The 20498-nt window shown below is 40.0% G+C and overlaps 1 protein-coding gene across 4 annotated transcripts in view; it reads right to left on the bottom strand.

Moving 5' to 3' along the window:
* The window catches only part of BNIP2 (BCL2 interacting protein 2), a 369692-nt gene that overhangs the window by 193198 nt on the left and 155996 nt on the right, over positions 1-20498 (bottom strand). For all 4 annotated transcript variants that reach the window (XM_053717569.1, XM_053717570.1, XM_053717567.1 and 1 more), the window contains exon 4: positions 20247-20432. In XM_053717569.1, coding sequence (XP_053573544.1) covers positions 20247-20432 — 186 coding nt within the window. The remainder of the gene's footprint in view (positions 1-20246; positions 20433-20498) is intronic.

Consider the following 20498-nt stretch of genomic DNA (forward strand, 5'->3'; position numbering starts at 1 on the left):
TCCCGCGAGCCTAAGAGCCCGCAATTTAGAAAATAGAGTCAATTTGAATATTTCAGGTAAGAATTTTTTTTATATATATATGCATTTCCCAGATATGACACTGACAGTCTGCAAAAAGGAAATATACTGATAAACCTGAATCATGGCAAATATAAGTACAAACATATATTTAGAACTTTACATATAAAGTGCCAAACCATAGCTGAGAGTGTCTTAAATAAAAGAAACATACTTACCAAAAGACACTCATCTACATAAAGTAGATAGCCAAACCGGTACTGAAACGAGAATCAGCAGAGGTAATGGTATATAAGAGTATATCGTCGATCTGAAAAGGGAGGTAGGAGATTAATCTCTACGACCGATAACAGAGAACCTATGAAATAGATCCCTGTTAGGATGACCGTTGTATTCAATAGGTAATACTCCCTTAACATCCCTCTGTCATTCACTGCACTCTGAGAGGAACAGGGCTTCAAAAAAGCTGAGAAGCGCATATCAACGTAGAAATCTAGCACAAACTTACTTCACCACCTCCATAGGAGGCAAAGTTTGTAAAACTGAATTGTGCGTGTGGTGAGGGGTGTATTTATAGGCATTTTGAGGTTTGGGAAACTTTGCCCCTCCTGGTAGGATTGTATATCCCATACGTCACTAGCTCATGGACTCTTGCCAATTACATGAAAGAAAGGAATTTATCTGGTAAGCATAAATTATGTTTTCCTTCCTAAGATAGGGAGAGTCCACGGCTTCATTCCTTACTGTTGGGAAAACTATACCCAAGCTCCAGAGGACACTGAATAAATAACGGGAGGGAACAAAAAGGAAGAGGCTGACCCTATTCTGAGGGCACCACAGCCTGCAAAACTTTTCTCCCGAAAGCTGCTTCAGCCGAAGTAAAAACATCAAACTTGTAAAACTTTGAAAAAGTATGTAAGGAGGACCAGGTAGCCACCTTACAAATCTGATCCATAGAGGCCTCGTTCTTAAAGGCCCAAGAGGAAGCCACTGCTCTAGTGGAATGAGCCGTTATCCACTCAGGAGGACGATGTCCCTCTGTCTCGTAAGCTAAGCGGATGACACTCCCTAACCAAAAAGCCCCTTACGCTTCCCCGAATAGACAACAAAGAGGAAGATTATGTAAACTCCTTAGTAGCCTGAAGATAGAACTTCAAGGCGCGAATCACATTCAAATTGTGAAGTAAGCCTTCCTTCGATGGAGGATTAGGACACAAGGAAGGAACCACAATCTCCTGATTGATATTGCGATCTGACACAACCTTAGGAAGAAAACCTAATTTAGTACGTAAAACTGCCTTATCTGCATAAAAAAACTCAGATGAGGGGGCTCACATTGCAAAGCAGAGATCTCAGAAACTCTGCGCGCAGAGGCAATAGTCAATAAAAAGAGAACCTTCCAAGACAACAATTTTATGTCAACGGAATGCAGAGGCTAAAACAGAACCTGTTGCAAAACCTGAAGAACAAGATTTAGGCTACAAGGAGGAGCCCCAGATCTAAACACAGGCCTGATCCTAATCAGAGCTTTAACAAGGGACTGCATGTCTGAAAGCTCAGTCAGTCTTTTGTGCAATAAAACCGACAGGACCAGAATCTGATGAACAAATGGACCTTGTATCAGCAGGTCTCTGCGACAAGGTCATTTCCACATAAGAGATGAGGACATCGCCACTAGATCAACGAACCACGTCCATCGCGGCCACGATGGAGCAATCAGGATACCTACTCCTGCTTGATGCGGGCCACCACTTGAGGAAGAAGCGGTAATGGAGGAAAAAGATATATGCGTTTGAACCTCCAGGGCACTGCTAGTGCATATATTAGATCTGCTTGGGGATCCCTTGACCTCGACCCATACCTGGATAGCTTGGTATTGAGATGGGACGCCATGAGATCTATCTCCGGTGTACCCCACTTGCTGCAAATCTCTGCAAACACCTTGGGATGGAGAGACCATTCCCCTGGATGGAAGGATTGCCTGCTGAGAAAATCCGCCTCCCAGTAGTCCACACCCAGAATGTGGATCACAGACAGCGAACAGCTGTGCGCGTCCGCCCACTCCAGAATCTGAGATACTTCCTTCATCGCCAAGGAAGTTCTCGTTCCCCCCTATAGTTCCAAAATATTGACCGAAAGGGAGAACTCCTCCTGAGTCCACAACCCCTGTGCCTTCCTGGCACCTCAAACAGTTCCCCATCCGTATAGGCTTGCGTCCGTAGTCACAATCTCCCAGGATGGTCTTAAGAAGCATGTCCCTCGGGACAGATGATCTGGACAAAGCCACAAAGAGAGCGAGTTTCTCAACCGGCTGTCTAATACAATCTGTTGAGACAGATCTGAATGATTGCCGTTCCACTGCCTCAGTATGCACAGTTGTAAAGGTCTGAGACGGAAGTGGGAGAGGTATTTAAGCCTTTGGCTGGGTTGTCTTCGCCTCCTCCTAGTGGCCAGGTTCAGTATTTCCCAACAGTAAGGAATGATGCCGTGGACTCTCCTTATATTAAGAAGGAAAAAGGTTTTAAACTTTTCCATAAAATATTAAATTTGCAGAAGAATTGTTAATACATCTTTTACTGCATATTTTTATTTCAATATTTCATACAATTTTTAAATTAGGTTTTTTTGTGAGCCCTATTGTAATGTATTTATCTTTTTCACATAGTTAAATGCAGGAAACACCCCTCTGTGAGACAAACTGTTCTCAAGGTAAAACTTCCATAAGAGAAGACATTATTCAATGGTAAGCCAACAATATATGCACCATGTAATCACGTGACTGATTTTTTTTTATGTTTGACTTTCTCAAGGGAGCATTACGTGCAGCATTTTCCTAAGGATCTATTTAGTGAACACACTGCTTGGCTGATTTTACCGACTACCCAGCTAAAATTTAAACCAAAGTTAAGCCAACATCAGCTAATATTTCAATATTTGTTGCATACATTATCATTTAATCAATTTATATTAAATTATGCAATTAATTTGTGCATTGTATAGTTTAAGTAACCTTTTGTAAATAGCAGGAAATGTTTTAATATTGCAAAACATTAAACTGCCCCCACCCAGCTACTAAATAATGGCTACATTTTCTGTGGAGATATTCATTTTTTATGTCATCCTAAACATTTTTATGTTCTGCTTGAGTAACACACTCCAATGCATAGCTAATATGTTTGGTTTTTCTCTTTTTTTACTGTGTTAAAAAAAAAACAACAAAAGCGCAAATATCAAACAGGAGTTACCATATTCTTGACAATTTATCTGAAACATCATAGATTTCTTTGCCAGCTTTAAAGACTAATTAGAATAATAATAAAAAAAAAATGTTGAGCCATTGTACTGTATAATGTTCTGCCCTTTAATGTGTTCCCAAATGATCCATTTTACGTGCTGGAATTTATTAGTGTTTTCTCCTTTACTTTTATTTTGTCATTTGAAATAGCTGCTTTTAAAACCACTACCAAAACTTAAAATATGAATATGTTTGTATGCTCTGTAGAAAGCTATGTAAACAGGTGATAACAGCGTAAACTAAATTCCCAGTTGGGGTGGGGAGTGTATGAAGAAATATTTTTGTATCTGAAAATAGTACAGCATTTTATAGGTATTGAAATGCTATTAATTTATGTGTACAAAGAGCGATAACATTATTAGGTCTGCTCCTTCTGCACGGCCAGACCATTTAAATGGGCATATCATTGAGAACAATAGGTGATAGTTTTATTGAGTAAACATAGCTATTTAAATACAAAAGGAACATCTTCCCACAGTTTTAATACTCTGCAGTAGGTATAACAAGTCATTTGGAACACATTAAAATTATTGTAAACTTTAACGATTTAAAGCCCAGTATCAAATAATACTCTTAAAAATTGAGGCACTTTAATTCATTAAAGATTACAAAGATGCTTATTTTTTTTATTTTTTTTTTTAAATATTTACCTTTGTGTTATGGTAAACATAACACAGATCATCTGCCCGCATCTGCTGCTTTAATTAGCATATCAATGACGAATCTGGCTTCCTCCAATCGTTGCATTGCCCCACGAACTGGACGCCAAAGACTGGAGAAACCCAAATTCATCATCGATCTGCTAAAGAAAGCAGGAGATGTGGGTGGAGGATCTGTGTTATTTTTACCAATAGGCAAAGCTAAGAATTTTAAAAAATAAGCATTTTTGAAAACTTTAATGAATTAAAGTGCCCATATTTTTAGGAGTATTATTTGAAACTGGGCTTTAATTTGTTAAAGTTTACAATCACTTTAAGGGGAAACATATTTTACAGTACAGGGTGCCTTTAACATTTTTGATGGATTTGGGGCCGTTTTGTAGAGCACATAATTTGAAATAATGTTCCAATGTACTTCTGTTATCAAATTGTCTTAATTCTTTTAGTATCTTTTGTTGAAGAGCATACCTAGTTATACCGAGGAGCAGCTAGATGGTGATTAGGCCTCTAGTCATTAGCTCACCAGATTTGTTCAACAAGATCCCAGTAGTACATTGTTGCTCCCGAGCCTACTTTCAACAAACAATACCAAGAAAACAAAGTAAATAGAAAAAAAAAACTGGATGCTTTGATTCATAAATGTTTATTTTGACTTTACTTTCACTTGTTCCCAATTCCTCTAAAATGCGTACCATGAAATGATCAGTGGAAATGGAATTGGGGCCCATAAGGCCTTCAAGTTTCTATTGAAACTTTTACATTTTACTTAAGATTCTGTTAAAAACATAATTTATGCTTACCTGATAAATTTATTTCTCTTGTGGTGTATCCAGTCCACGGATCATCCATTACTTGTGGGATATTCTCCTTCCCAACAGGAAGTTGCAAGAGGATCACCCACAGCAGAGCTGCAATATAGCTCCTCCCCTAACTGCCATATCCAGTCATTCGACCGAAACAAGCCGAGAAAGGAGAAACCATAGGGTGCAGTGGTGACTGTAGTTTAAATTAAAATTTAGACCTGCCTTAAAAAGACAGGGTGGGCCGTGGACTGGATACACCACAAGAGAAATAAATTTATCAGGTAAGCATAAATTATGTTTTCTCTTGTAAGGTGTATCCAGTCCACGGATCATCCATTACTTGTGGGATACCAATACCAAAGCTAAAGTACACGGATGAAGGGAAGGACAAGGCAGGCTTAAATGGAAGGAACCACTGCCTGTAGAACCTTTCTCCCAAAAATAGCCTCCGAAGAAGCAAAAGTATCAAATTTGTAAAATTTTGAAAAGGTATGAAGGGAAGACCAAGTCGCCGCCTTGCAAATCTGTTCAACAGAAGCCTCATTCTTAAAGGCCCAGGTGGAAGCCACAGCTCTAGTAGAATGAGCTGTAATTCTTTCAGGGGACTGCTGTCCAGCAGTCTCATAGGCTAAGCGTATTACGCTCCGAAGCCAAAAAGAAAGAGAGGTTGCCGAAGCTTTTTGACCTCTCCTCTGTCCAGAGTAAACAACAAACAGTGTAGATGTTTGGCGAAAGTCTTTAGTAGCTTGCAAGTAAAACTTCAAAGCACGGACCACGTCCAGATTATGTAAAAGACGTTCCTTCTTTGAAGAAGGATTAGGACACAATGATGGAACAACAATCTCTTGATTGATATTCTTGTTAGAAACTACCTTAGGTAAAAACCCAGGTTTTGTACGCAGAACTACTTTATCTGAATGGAAAATCAGATAAGGAGAATCACATTGTAAGGCAGATAACTCAAGAGACTCTCCGAGCCGAGGAAATAGCCATCAAAAACAGAACTTTCCAAGATAAAAGTTTAACCCCTTAATGACCGGACCATTTTTCAATTTTCTTACCCTTAATGACAATGGCTATTTTTACATTTCTGCAGTGTTTGTGTTTAGCTGTAATTTCCCTCTTACTCATTTACTGTACCCACACATATTATATACCGTTTTTCTCGCCATTAAATGGACTTTCTAAAATTTACTAAAAAAAAATAATAAAATATGAGGAAAAAATGGAAAAAAACACACTTTTTCTAACTTTGACCCCCAAAATATGTAACACATCTACAATCACCAAAAAACACCCATGCTAAATAGTTTCTAAATTTTGTCTTGAGTTTAGAAATACCCAATGTTTACACGTTCTTTGCTTTTTTTGCAATTTATGGGGCAATAAATACAAGTAGCACTTCGCTATTTCCAAACCACTTTTTTTCAAAAGTAGCGCTAGTTACATTGGAACCCTGATATCTGTCAGGAATACCTGAATATCCCTTGACATGTATATATTTTTTTTTAGAAGACAACCCAAAGTATTGATCTAGGTCCATTTTGGTATATTTCATGCCACCATTTCACCGCCAAATGCGAGCAAATAAAAAAAAAAACTTTACATTTTTCACAATTTTAGGTTTCTCACTGAAATTATTTACAAACAGCTTGTGCTATTACGGCAGAAATTGTTGTAAAAGTTTCTCTGGGATCCCCTTTGTTCAGAAATAGCAGACTTATATGGCTTTGGCGCTGCTTTTTGGTAATTAGAAGGCCGCTAAATGCTGCTGCGCACCACACGTTAATTATGCCCAGCAGTGAAGGGGTTAAATTAGGTAGCTTGTAGGGAGCTTGCAGGGTTAATTTTAGAGATCAGCCTCCCACCTGACACATCCCACCCCCTGATCCCTCCCAAACAGCTCTCTACCCTCCCCCACCCCACAATTGTTCCCGCCATCTTAAGTACTGGCAGAAAGTCTGCCAGTACTAAATAAGAGTTTTTTGTTTTTTTTTGGTGATGGACCACTGCCTTAGCCCCAACCTCCCTGATCCCCCCTCCAGCTCTCTAACCCTCTCCCCTACCTAATTACCGCCATCTTGGGTACTGGCAGCTGTCTGCCAGTACCCAGTTTGGCCCCAAAAACCCCCCAAAAAGTATTTTTATTTTATTTTTTACTTGAAAACTATTTCTGTAGTGTAGCAGCCCCCCACAATACCCCCACCCCCACCCCCTCCCAGATCCTTTTATATTTTTTTTTAAAAAAAAATCCCCTTTTTTTCCCCTTTCTGCCCTCATTCATTGGTGTCAGTGTGGCTAATGGGTGCACGTGCACACGCACGCGCGCACATGCACGCTCACGTGCACACACACCCCTTGTGCACGCGCATCGTGCACGCGCGCGCACCCTCACACCCGTGGACACTGTCACCATCGCTACCGGTGCAGAGAGGGCCACAGAGTGGCTCTCTCTGCATCGGAGGCTTGTAAAGTGGTATTGCAGGATGCCTCCATATCGAGGCATCACTGCAATACCCTCGGAGCTGCTGGAAGCATTTGTGATCGCTTCCAGCACTCTGTTAGACAACTGACGTACCAGGTACGTCCATTGTCATTAACTGTTAGTTTTTGCATGACGTACCTGGTACGTCAGTTGTCATTAAGGGGTTAATATCAATGGAATGAAGGGGTTCAAACGGAACCCCTTGAAGAACTTTAATAACCAAGTTTAAGCTCCATGGGGGAGCAACAGGTTTAAACACAGGCTTAATTCTAACCAAAGCCTGACAAAAAGCTTGAACGTCTGGAACTTCTGCCAGACGCTTGTGCAAAAGAATAGACAGAGAAGAAATCTGTCCCTTTAAAGAACTAGCTGATAATCCTTTTTCCAAACCCTCTTGGAGAAAGGACAATATCCTAGGAATCCTAACCTTACTCCATGAGTAATTCTTGGATTCAAACCAATAAAGATATTTACGCCATATCTTATGATAGATTTTCCTGGTGACAGGCTTTTGTGCCTGTATAAGGGTATCAATGACTGACTCGGAGAAGCCACGCTTTGATAAAATCAAGCGTTCAATCTCCATGCAGTCAGTCTCAGAGAAATTAGATTCGGATGATTGAAAGGACCTTGTAGTAGAAGGTCTTGTCTCAGAGGCAGGGTCCATAGTGGAAAGGATGACATGTCCACTAGGTCTGCATACCAGGTCCTGCGTGGCCACGCAGGCGCTATCAATATCACTGATGCTCTCTCCTGTTTGATTTTGGCAATCAGTCGAGGGAGCAGAGGAAACAGTGGAAACACATAAGCCAGGTTGAAGAACCAAGGCGCTGCTAGAGCATCTATCAGTGCCGCTTCTGGGTCCCTGGACCTGGATCCGTAACAAGGAAGCTTGGCGTTCTGGCGAGACGCCATGAGATCCAGTTCTGGTTTGCCCCAACGATGAACCAATTGAGCAAACACCTCCGGATCGAGTTCCCACTCCCCCGGATGAAAAGTCTGACGACTTAGAAAATCCGCCTCCCAGTTCTCTACACCTGGGATATGGATTGCTGATAGGTGGCAAGAGTGAGTCTCTGCCCAGCGAATTATCTTGGAGACTTCTAACATCGCTAGGGAACTCCTGGTTCCCCCTTGATGGTTGATGTAAGCCACAGTCGTGATGTTGTCCGACTGAAATCTGATGAACCTCAGTGTTGCTAACTGAGGCCAAGCTAGAAGAGCATTGAATATTGCTCTTAACTCCAGAATATTTATTGGGAGGAGTTTCTCCTCCTGAGTCCACGATCCCTGAGCCTTCAGGGAATTCCAGACTGCACCCCAACCTAGAAGGCTGGCATCTGTTGTTATAATTGTCCAATCCGGCCTGCGAAAGGTCATACCTTTGGACAGATGGACCCGAGAAAGCCACCAGAGAAGAGAATCTCTGGTCTCTTGATCCAGATTTAGCAGAGGGGACAAATCTGTGTAATCCCTATTCCACTGACTGAGCATGCATAGTTGCAGCGGTCTGAGGTGTAGGCGCGCAAATGGCACTATGTCCATCGCCGCTACCATCAAGCCGATTACTTCCATACACTGAGCCACCGAAGGGCGCGGAATAGAATGAAGAACACGGCAAGATTTTAGAAGCTTTGATAACCTGGATTCTGTCAGGTAAATCTTCATTTCTACAGAATCTATCAGAGTCCCTAGGAAGTGGGGATAGAGAACTCTTTTCCTCGTTCACCTTCCACCCATGTGACTTAAGAAATGCCAGAACTATGTCCGTATGTGACTTGGCAATCTGAAAGCTTGACGCCTGTATCAGGATGTCGTCCAGATAAGGGGCCACTGATATACCTCGCAGTCTTAGGACCGCCAGAAGCGATCCCAGAACCTTTGTAAAGATTCTTGGAGCTGTAGCCAACCCGAAGGGAAGAGCCACAAATTGGTAATGCCTGTCCAGAAAAGCAAACCTTAGGAACCGATGATGATCATTGTGAATCGGTATTTGAAGGTAAGCATCCTTCAAATCCACTGTGGTCATGTACTGACCCTCCTGGATCATAGGTAGGATGGTCCGAATAGTTTCCATTTTGAACGATGGAACTCTGAGGAATTTGTTTAAGATCTTTAGATCCAAAATGGGTCTGAAGGTTCCCTCTTTTTTGGGAACCACAAACAGATTTGAATAAAAGCCCTGTCCCTGTTCCGTCTGTGGAACTGGACAGATCACTCCCATAACTAGGAGGTCTTGCACACAGCGTAAGAATGCCTTTTTCTTTATCTGGTTTACAGATAATCTCAAAAGGTGAAATCTCCCTTGAGGAGGGGAAGCTTTGAAGTCCAGAAGATATCCCTGAGAAATGATCTCCAATAAACATCTTGCCCACGCCTGGGCGAAGAGAGAAAGTCTGCCCCCTACTAGATCCGTTACCGGATAGGGGGCCGTTCCTTCATGCTGTCTTAGAGGCAGCAGCAGGCTTTCTGGCGGCCTGCTTGCCTTTGTTCCAGGACTGGTTAGGTTTCCAGCCTGGCTTGGATTGAGCAAAAGTTCCCTCTTGTTTTGTAGCAGAGGAAGTTGATGCTGCACCTGCCTTGAAATTTCGAAAGGCACGCAAATTAGACTGTTTGGCCCTTGATCTGGCCCTGTCCTGAGGAAGGGTATGACCCTTACCGCCAGTAATGTCAGCAATAATTTCCTTCAAACCAGGCCCCCGAATAGGGTCTACCCCTTGAAGGGAATGTTAAGTAATTTAGACTTTGAAGTCACGTCAGCTGACCAGGATTTAAGCTATAGCGCCCTACGCGCCTGGATGGCGAATCCAGAATTCTTAGCCGTTAGTTTAGTCAAATGAACAATGGCATCAGAAACAAAAGAATTAGCTAGCTTAAGTGTTCTAAGCTTGTCAAGTATTTCAGTCAATGGAGTAGCTGTCTAAAAGGCCTCTTCCAGAGACTCAAACCAGAATGCCGCAGCAGCAGTGACAGGCGCAATGCATGCAAGGGGCTGCAGGATAAAACCTTGTTGAATAAACATTTTCTTAAGGTAACCTTCTAATTTTTTATCCATTGGATCTGAAAAAGCACAACTGTCCTCGACAGGGATAGTGGTACGCTTTGCTAAAGTAGAAACTGCTCCCTCCACCTTAGGAACTGTCTGCCATAAGTCCCGTGTGGTGGCGTCTATTGGAAACATTTTTCTAAAAATAGGAGGGGGGGAAAACGGCACACCGGGTCTATCCCACTCCTTATTAATAATTTCTGTAAACCTTTTAGGAATTGGAAAAAACATCAGTACACACCGGCACTGCATAGTATTTATCCAGTCTACACAATTTCTCTGGCACTGCAATTGTGTCACAGTCATTCAGAGCAGCTAATACCTCCCCAAGCAATACACGGAGGTTCTCAAGCTTAAATTTAAAAGTAGAAATTTCTGAATCAGGTTTCCCCGAATCAGAAATGTCACCCACAGGCTGAAGCTCTCCTTCCTCAGCTTCTGCATATTGTGACGCAGTATCAGACATGGGCCTTAAAGCATCTGCACGCTCTGTATTACGTCTAACCCCAGAGCTATTGCGCTTTCCTCTGAATTCAGGCAGTCTGGCTAATACCGCTGACAGGGTATTATCCATGATTGCCGCCATGTCCTGCAAAGTAATCGCTATGGGCGTCTTTGATGTACTTTGCGCCCTTTTAGCGTGAGTCCCTTGAGCGGGAGTCAAAGGGTCCAACACGTGGGGAGAGTTAGTCGGCATAACTTCCCCCTCGTCAGATTCCTCTGGTGATAATTCTTTTAAAGATAACAGCTGATCTTTATTGTTTAAAGTGAAATCAATACATTTAGTACACATTCTCCTATGGGGTTCCACCATGGCTTTTAAACATAATGAACAAGGAGTTTCCTCTATGTCAGACATGTTTAAATCAAGTTAACAAGCAATATAAAAAAACGTTACTGTGCCTTTAAGAAAAACAAATTTTGCCAAAATTTGAAATAACAGTGAAAAAAGGTAGTTAAACTAACGAAATTTTTACAGTGTATGTAACAAGTTAGCAGAGCATTGCACCCACTTGCAAATGGATGATTAACCCCTTAATACAAAAAACAGATTAACAAAACGAAAAAAAAAACATAATTTATGTAAGAACTTACCTGATAAATTCATTTCTTTCATATTAACAAGAGTCCATGAGCTAGTGACGTATGGGATATACATTCCTACCAGGAGGGGCAAAGTTTCCCAAACCTTAAAATGCCTATAAATACACCCCTCACCACACCCACAAATCAGTTTAACGAATAGCCAAGAAGTGGGGTGATAAGAAAAAGTGCGAAGCATATAAAATAAGGAATTGGAATAATTGTGCTTTATACAAAAAAATCATAACCACCACAAAAAAGGGTGGGCCTCATGGACTCTTGTTAATATGAAAGAAATGAATTTATCAGGTAAGTTCTTACATAAATTATGTTTTCTTTCATGTAATTAACAAGAGTCCATGAGCTAGTGACGTATGGGATAATGACTACCCAAGATGTGGATCTTTCCACACAAGAGTCACTAGAGAGGGAGGGATAAAATAAAGACAGCCAATTCCTGCTGAAAATAATCCACACCCAAAATAAAGTTTAACAAAAAACATAAGCAGAAGATTCAAACTGAAACCGCTGCCTGAAGAACTTTTCTACCAAAAACTGCTTCAGAAGAAGAAAATACATCAAAATGGTAGAATTTAGTAAAAGTATGCAAAGAAGACCAAGTTGCTGCTTTGCAGATCTGGTCAACCGAAGCTTCATTCCTAAACGCCCAGGAAGTAGATACTGACCTAGTAGAATGAGCTGTAATTCTTTGAGGCGGAGATTTACCCGACTCAACATAGGCAAGATGAATTAAAGATTTCAACCAAGATGCCAAAGAAATGGCAGAAGCTTTCTGGCCTTTCCTAGAACCGGAAAAGATAACAAATAGACTAGAAGTCTTACGGAAAGATTTCGTAGCTTCAACATAATATTTCAAAGCTCTAACAACATCCAAAGAATGCAATGATTTCTCCTTAGAATTCTTAGGATTAGGACATAATGAAGGAACCACAATTTCTCTACTAATGTTGTTGGAATTCACAACTTTAGGTAAAAATTCAAAAGAAGTTCGCAACACCGCCTTATCCTGATGAAAAATCAGAAAAGGAGACTCACACGAAAGAGCAGATAATTCAGAAACTCTTCTAGCAGAAGAGATGGCCAAAAGGAACAAAACTTTCCAAGAAAGTAATTTAATGTCCAATGAATGCATAGGTTCAAACGGAGGAGCTTGAAGAGCTCCCAGAACCAAATTCAAACTCCAAGGAGGAGAAATTGACTTAATGACAGGTTTTATACGAACCAAAGCTTGTACAAAACAATGAATATCAGGAAGAATAGCAATCTTTCTGTGAAAAAGAACAGAAAGAGCAGAGATTTGTCCTTTCAAAGAACTTGCGGACAAACCCTTATCCAAACCATCCTGAAGAAATTGTAAAATTCTCGGTATTCTAAAAGAATGCCAAGAAAAATGATGAGAAAGACACCATGAAATATAAGTCTTCCAGACTCTATAATATATCTCTCGAGATACAGATTTACGAGCCTGTAACATAGTATTAATCACGGAGTCAGAGAAACCTCTATGACCAAGAATCAAGCGTTCAATCTCCATACCTTTAAATTTAAGGATTTCAGATCCGGATGGAAAAAAGGACCTTGTGACAGAAGGTCTGGTCTTAACGGAAGAGTCCATGGCTGGCAAGATGCCATCCGGACAAGATCCGCATACCAAAACCTGTGAGGCCATGCCGGAGCTATTAGCAGAACAAACGAGCATTCCCTCAGAATCTTGGAGATTACTCTTGGAAGAAGAACTAGAGGCGGAAAGATATAGGCAGGATGATACTTCCAAGGAAGTGATAATGCATCCACTGCCTCCGCCTGAGGATCCCGGGATCTGGACAGATACCTGGAAAGTTTCTTGTTTAGATGAGAGGCCATCAGATCTATCTCTGGGAGCCCCCACAATTGAACAATCTGAAGAAATACCTCTGGGTGAAGAGACCATTCGCCCGGATGCAACGTTTGGCGACTGAGATAATCCGCTTCCCAATTGTCTACACCTGGGATATGAACCGCAGAGATTAGACAGGAGCTGGATTCCGCCCAAACCAAAATTCGAGATACTTCTTTCATAGCCAGAGGACTGTGAGTCCCTCCTTGATGATTGATGTATGCCACAGTTGTGACATTGTCTGTCTGAAAACAAATGAACGATTCTCTCTTCAGAAGAGGCCAAAACTGAAGAGCTCTGAAAATTGCACGGAGTTCCAAAATATTGATCGGTAAACTCACCTCCTGAGATTCCCAAACTCCTTGTGCCGTCAGAGATCCCCACACAGCTCCCCAACCTGTGAGACTTGCATCTGTTGAAATTACAGTCCAGGTCGGAAGAACAAAAGAAGCCCCCTGAATTAAACGATGGTGATTTGTCCACCACGTTAGAGAGTGTCGAACAATCGGTTTTAAAGATATTAATTGAGATATCTTCGTGTAATCCCTGCACCATTGGTTCAGCATACAGAGCTGAAGAGGTCGCATGTGAAAACGAGCAAAGGGGATCGCGTCCGATGCAGCAGTCATAAGACCTAGAATTTCCATGCATAAGGCTACCGAAGGGAATGATTGTGACTGAAGGTTTCGACAAGCTGTAATCAATTTTAGACGTCTCTTGTCTGTTAAAGACAGAGTCATGGACACTGAATCTATCTGGAAACCCAGAAAGGTTACCCTTGTTTGAGGAATCAAAGAACTTTTTGGTAAATTGATCCTCCAACCATGATCTTGAAGAAACAACACAAGTCGATTCGTATGAGACTCTGCTAAATGTAAAGACGGAGCAAGTACCAAGATATCGTCCAAATAAGGAAATACCACAATACCCTGTTCTCTGATTACAGACAGAAGGGCACCGAGAATCTTTGTGAAAATTCTTGGAGCTGTAGCAAGGCCAAACGGTAGAGCCACAAATTGGTAATGCTTGTCTAGAAAAGAGAATCTCAGGAACTGATAATGATCTGGATGAATCGGAATATGCAGATATGCATCCTGTAAATCTATTGTGGACATATAATTCCCTTGCTGAACAAAAAGCAATATAGTCCTTACAGTTACCATCTTGAACGTCGGTATCCTTACATAACGATTCAATAATTTTAGATCCAGAACTGGTCTGAAGGAATTCTCCTTCTTTGGTACAATGAAGAGATTTGAATAAAACCCCATCCCCTGTTCCGGAACTGGAACTGGCATAATTACTCCAGCCAACTCTAGATCTGAAACACAATTCAGAAATGCTTGAGCTTTTACTGGATTTACTGGGACATGGGAAAGAAAAAATCTCTTTGCAGGAGGTCTCATCTTGAAACCAATTCTGTACCCTTCTGAAACAATGTTCTGAATCCAAAGATTGTGAACAGATTTGATCCAAATTTCTTTGAAAAAACGTAACCTGCCCCCTACCAGCTGAACTGGAATGAGGGCCGTACCTTCATGTGAACTTAGAAGCAGGCTTTGCCTTTCTAGCAGGCTTGGATTTATTCCAGACTGGAGATGGTTTCCAAACTGAAACTGCTCCTGAGGACGAAGGATCAGGCTTTTGTTCTTTGTTGAAACGAAAGGAACGAAAACGATTGTTAGCCCTGTTTTTACCTTTAGATTTTTTATCCTGTGGTAAAAAAGTTCCTTTCCCACCAGTAACAGTTGAAATAATAGAATCCAACTGAGAACCAAATAATTTGTTTCCCTGGAAAGAAATGGAAAGTAGAGTTGATTTAGAAGCCATATCAGCATTCCAAGTCTTAAGCCATAAAGCTCTTCTGGCTAAGATAGCCAGAGACATAAATCTAACATCAACTCTAATAATATCAAAAATGGCATCACAGATGAAATTATTAGCATGCTGGAGAAGAATAATAATATCATGAGAATCACGATTTGTTACTTGTTGCGCTAGAGTTTCCAACCAAAAAGTTGAAGCTGCAGCAACATCAGCCAATGATATAGCAGGTCTAAGAAGATTACCTGAACATAGATAAGCTTTTCTTAGAAAAGATTCAATTTTTCTATCTAAAGGATCCTTAAACGAGGTACCATCTGACGTAGGAATGGTAGTACGTTTAGCAAGGGTAGAAATAGCCCCATCAACTTTAGGGATTTTGTCCCAAAATTCTAACCTGTCAGGCGGAACAGGATATAATTGCTTAAAACGTTTAGAAGGAGTAAATGAATTACCCAATTTATCCCATTCCTTAGCAATTACTGCAGAAATAGCATTAGGAACAGGAAAGACTTCTGGAATAACCGCAGGAGCTTTAAAAACCTTATCCAAACGTATAGAATTAGTATCAAGAGGACTAGAATCCTCTATTTCTAAAGCAATTAGTACTTCTTTAAGTAAAGAGCGAATAAATTCCATCTTAAATAAATATGAAGATTTATCAGCATCAATCTCTGAGACAGAATCCTCTGAACTAGAAGAGTCCAAAGAATCAGAATGATGGTGTTCATTTAAAAATTCATCTGTAGAGAGAGAAGATTTAAAAGACTTTTTACGTTTACTAGAAGGAGAAATAACAGACAAAGCCTTCTTTATGGATTCAGAAACAAAATCTCTTATGTTATCAGGAACATTCTGCACCTTAGATGTTGAGGGAACTGCAACAGGCAATGGTACATCACTAAAGGAAATATTATCTGCTTTAACAAGTTTGTCATGACAATTAATACAAACAACAGCTGGAGAAATAGCTACCAAAAGTTTACAGCAGATACACTTAGCTTTGGTAGATCCAGCAGGCAGTGGTTTTCCTGTAGTATCTTCTGGCTCAGATGCAACGTGAGACATCTTGCAATATGTAAGAGAAAAAACAACATATAAAGCAAAATAAATCAAATTCCTTATAAGACAGTTTCAGGAATGGGAAAAAAATGCCAAACATCAAGCTTCTAGCAACCAGAAGCAAATGAAAATGAGACTGAAATAATGTGGAGACAAAAGCGACGCCCATATTTTTTGGCGCCAAATAAGACGCCCACATTATTTGGCGCCTAAATGCTTTTGGCGCCAAAAATGACGCCACATCCGGAACGCCGACATTTTTGGCGCAAAATAACGTCAAAAAAAGACGCAACTTCCGGCGACACGTATGACGCCGGAAACGGAAATGAATTTTTGCGCCAAAAAAATCCGCGCCAAAAATGACGCAATAAAATGAAGCATTTTCAGCCCCCGCGAGCCTAACAGCCCACAGGGAAAAAGTCAAATTTTTGAGGTAAGACAAAATATGATAATTTAAAGCATAATCCCAAATATGAAACTGACTGTCTGGAAATAAGGAAAGTTGAACATTCTGAGTCAAGGCAAATAAATGTTTGAATACATATATTTAGAACTTTATAAATAAAGTGCCCAACCATAGCTTAGAGTGTCACAGAAAATAAGACTTACTTACCCCAGGACACTCATCTACATGTTTGTAGAAAGCCAAACCAGTACTGAAACGAGAATCAGTAGAGGAAATGGTAAATATAAGAGTATATCGTCGATCTGAAAAGGGAGGTAAGAGATGAATCTCTACGACCGATAACAGAGAACCTTATGAAATAGACCCCGTAGAAGGAGATCACTGCATTCAATAGGCAATACTCTCCTCACATCCCTCTGACATTCACTGCACGCTGAGAGGAAAACCGGGCTCCAACTTGCTGCGGAGCGCATATCAACGTAGAATCTAGCACAAACTTACTTCACCACCTCCCTTGGAGGCAAAGTTTGTAAAACTGATTTGTGGGTGTGGTGAGGGGTGTATTTATAGGCATTTTAAGGTTTGGGAAACTTTGCCCCTCCTGGTAGGAATGTATATCCCATACGTCACTAGCTCATGGACTCTTGTTAATTACATGAAAGAAAAAAGTTTTTAAACAGTCATAACAACTGCCACAGCTCCACTGTGGCTTTACCTTCCTCAATACATGACTTTTGAAGCCTTTTGAGCCCTTCAGATATGTTCTATAGCATGCAGGGGACTTCTGAGGGAAGCTGAATGTCTCTGTCTGTAATTTTAACTGCGCAAAAAAGCGCTAAAATAGGCCCCTCACACTCATATTACAACAGTGGAAAGCCTCAGGAAACTGTTTCTAGGCAAAAATCAAGCCACCCATGTGGAAAAAACTAGGCCCCAATAAGTTTTATCACCAAAGCACATATAAAAACGATTAAACATGCCAGCAAACGTTTTATATTGCACATTAATCAGAGTATATACCTCTGATAGCAAGCCTGATACTAGTCGCTATTAAATCACTGTATTTAGGCTTAACTTACATTAATCTGGTATCAGCAGCATTTTCTAGCAATTCCATCCCTAGAAAAACTTAAACTGCACATACCTTATTGCAGGATACCCTGCACGCTATTCTCCCTCTGAAGTTACCTCACTCCTCAGACATATGTGAGAACAGCAGTGGATCTTAGTTACTTCTGCTAAGATCATAGAAAACGCAGGCAGATTCTTCTTCTAAATGCTGCCTGAGATAAAATAGTACAACTCCGGTACCATTTAAAAACAATAAACTCTTGATTGAAGAAAAAACTAACTATATTACACCACATTCCTCTTACTATGTCCAGCTATGTTGAGAGTTGCAAGAGAATGACTGGATATAGCAGTTAGGGGAGGAGCTATATAGCAGCTCTGCTGTGGGTGATCCTCTTGCAACTTCCTGTTGGGAAGGAGAATATCCCACAAGTAATGGATGATCCGTGGACTGGATACACCTTACAAGAGAAAGAGCTGTTAACTTTAATGGCCTACAAAAGGTCCTTTGTAAAGACCCTTGGTAGTTTATTATAGATTAGGGTTTGTTTGTTTTTTGTAGTGTGTTTTTTTTTTTAAATGGGGTATTAGAATAGGAATAATTTTTATTGTTTTGGATAATTTCATATGTTATTTTTTGTAATTTTAGTGTTTCTTATTTTTTGTAATTGTAGTTTTTGTAATGTTAGGTTTTTTATTTTTGTAATGTTAGGTTTTATTTTTATTTCACAGGTAAGTTTGTTAAACTAATTTGCTGATTTTTTAGCGTTGCTTATTGTGTGCAGATTATTTATGCAATTCATTTGTGTATCGATAGCAACATATATTATTAATTTACAAAGTATTGCACAGCCCCCGCCCGGCTAATTCATAATGCCACCCGGCTGGCAACATTTTCTGTGGAGAACACTGTAAAGCTTATAACAACAAGATGGTTACTTGTATTTCATTGAACTTTCCATCATATCTTTAAAGTGAATGTAAATTTTGATGGTAAAGTGCCCGTTTTTTAAAAATTCGATTAAAAACAGGGGCACTTTAATTCATCAAAATTTTCATTTCACTGCTGTTGTGAAAAAAAACTTACCTTTTAAAATTGACAGCAGCTCCAGCTTCCTCCGGTCGTCGCAAGCCATTTCTGATGTCAGAAATGATGGATAAGTCATCCTCCAATCACGGCTCCCCCCACCCCCGGGGGAATCATTGTCTGATTCAACGCCGTGATTGGAGGAAGTCAGATTCCTCAGTTTAGACCCAGGAAGAAGCTTTGCGATGGGTGGAGGAAGCTGGAGCTGCTGTCAAGATTAATAGGTAAGGTTTTTTTTTTTCAAAAGGAGTGAAATGTAAATTTTGATGAATTAAAGTGCCCCTGTTTTTAATCAAATTTTTAAAAATCGGGCACTTTAGCATCAAAATTTACATTCACTTTAAAGCAGAGCCCGGGCCCAAGAGAGTCTTCTACTGAGATTGAATTTATTAAGGACTTATTGTCTAATGTAAACATATACATAAAGGTGGACTTGTTGTCAAGTAAAGAACCTGTCTATCTGCAACTGTCATGATTGCTTGCATGTCAATCACCCAAAACTCACTTGTTGGGGGTTATTTATCTCTGTCACCTTTGAGGTGGGCGGGATGATAAGAAGCAGGAATTTCATCTTAAATCTGTAGCTGCAGGCTTTCTCATGCAAGCCTATAATGCAAAGTATCAGCTTAATAAATGTAACCCTAAGACTTCTGCAAGACAAAGGGCAGCACGATTGGGGAATTTATAGTTTCACATCCAGACTCCTCACATTGTGAGATGGCAACTTTGTGTATAAGTAACACACATTACAGGATATATTGTGAACTATCAAACTAATTTCATTTGTTAATGAGGCAGATGCTTTTCTAAACTACTAAACAGTCTATTTCTGTGCTTTGCTTTAGTATTATACAAGTTTATTTTTACAAGGTATAAAAACACATTATATTTGTGGCCTACACCACTTGTATGTGGCCCTCCATTACACTTTTCCATATTTAAAATAAAAAAAAAATACAACAAATGTAGATATCTAGGTCACATGTTTTAGGTTGTTTTGCTAAAAAGTGGAGGCTAGTTTATATAAAAGTAAACATCTGTATTTTGAGGAACATAATGTTAAAAGGTATTCACTTGCAATGAGCATACTTAATTCCAGTGTGTTCATTCATATGAAAAACCTATCAGCGGCAGCATATTTGTGTAGCCACCAAATATTGGTCATATTTAGCTCAGGATCAGCACTAGATTGCCTCTTTGGAGTTGACTTTAACTATGCATTAAACACCTTTGCATGGGTTGCATGGGTTAAACGCATAGGTTTAGTGAAGAAATACTGAAAGAAAAAGAAGTAGCACATTATTTTCTTACTAGAGCTTTATGTCCCTTAAAGTGAAAGAAGCACCTAGATTTCAATTAAAATTGATACTGGTGGCAAATCCTAAAAGCTTTTTAAAAGAGATACAATGCAGTGCTATATACGTTGGCCTATATGCAACTCTGATCAAGGTCTAAAATGAAGATAAACTATCACATAGAATATGAAATACATATAAATAAAATGATTTACCTTCCCATTCAAATTCATTGCTGTTTTCAGATGGTGTGTCAAGATCATCTAAATCCAAATCTCCACTTTCATCTAAGTCCTCAGACAAGACTGAGCCATCGCTGCGATCCAGTGTTAAACTGAGGTTAGGAGCTATTAACTTCTTTTTTGATTTTTTATTAACAATAACTTCCACTGGACTAGGAACTAGAGAAAGAAGAAGAAAAAACACAGATTGTAGAAAGATGATAAGCATTACATTTCTTTATTTTA

The sequence above is a fragment of the Bombina bombina genome, chromosome 6 (assembly GCF_027579735.1).
Source record: "Bombina bombina isolate aBomBom1 chromosome 6, aBomBom1.pri, whole genome shotgun sequence".
NCBI lineage: Eukaryota > Metazoa > Chordata > Amphibia > Anura > Bombinatoridae > Bombina > Bombina bombina.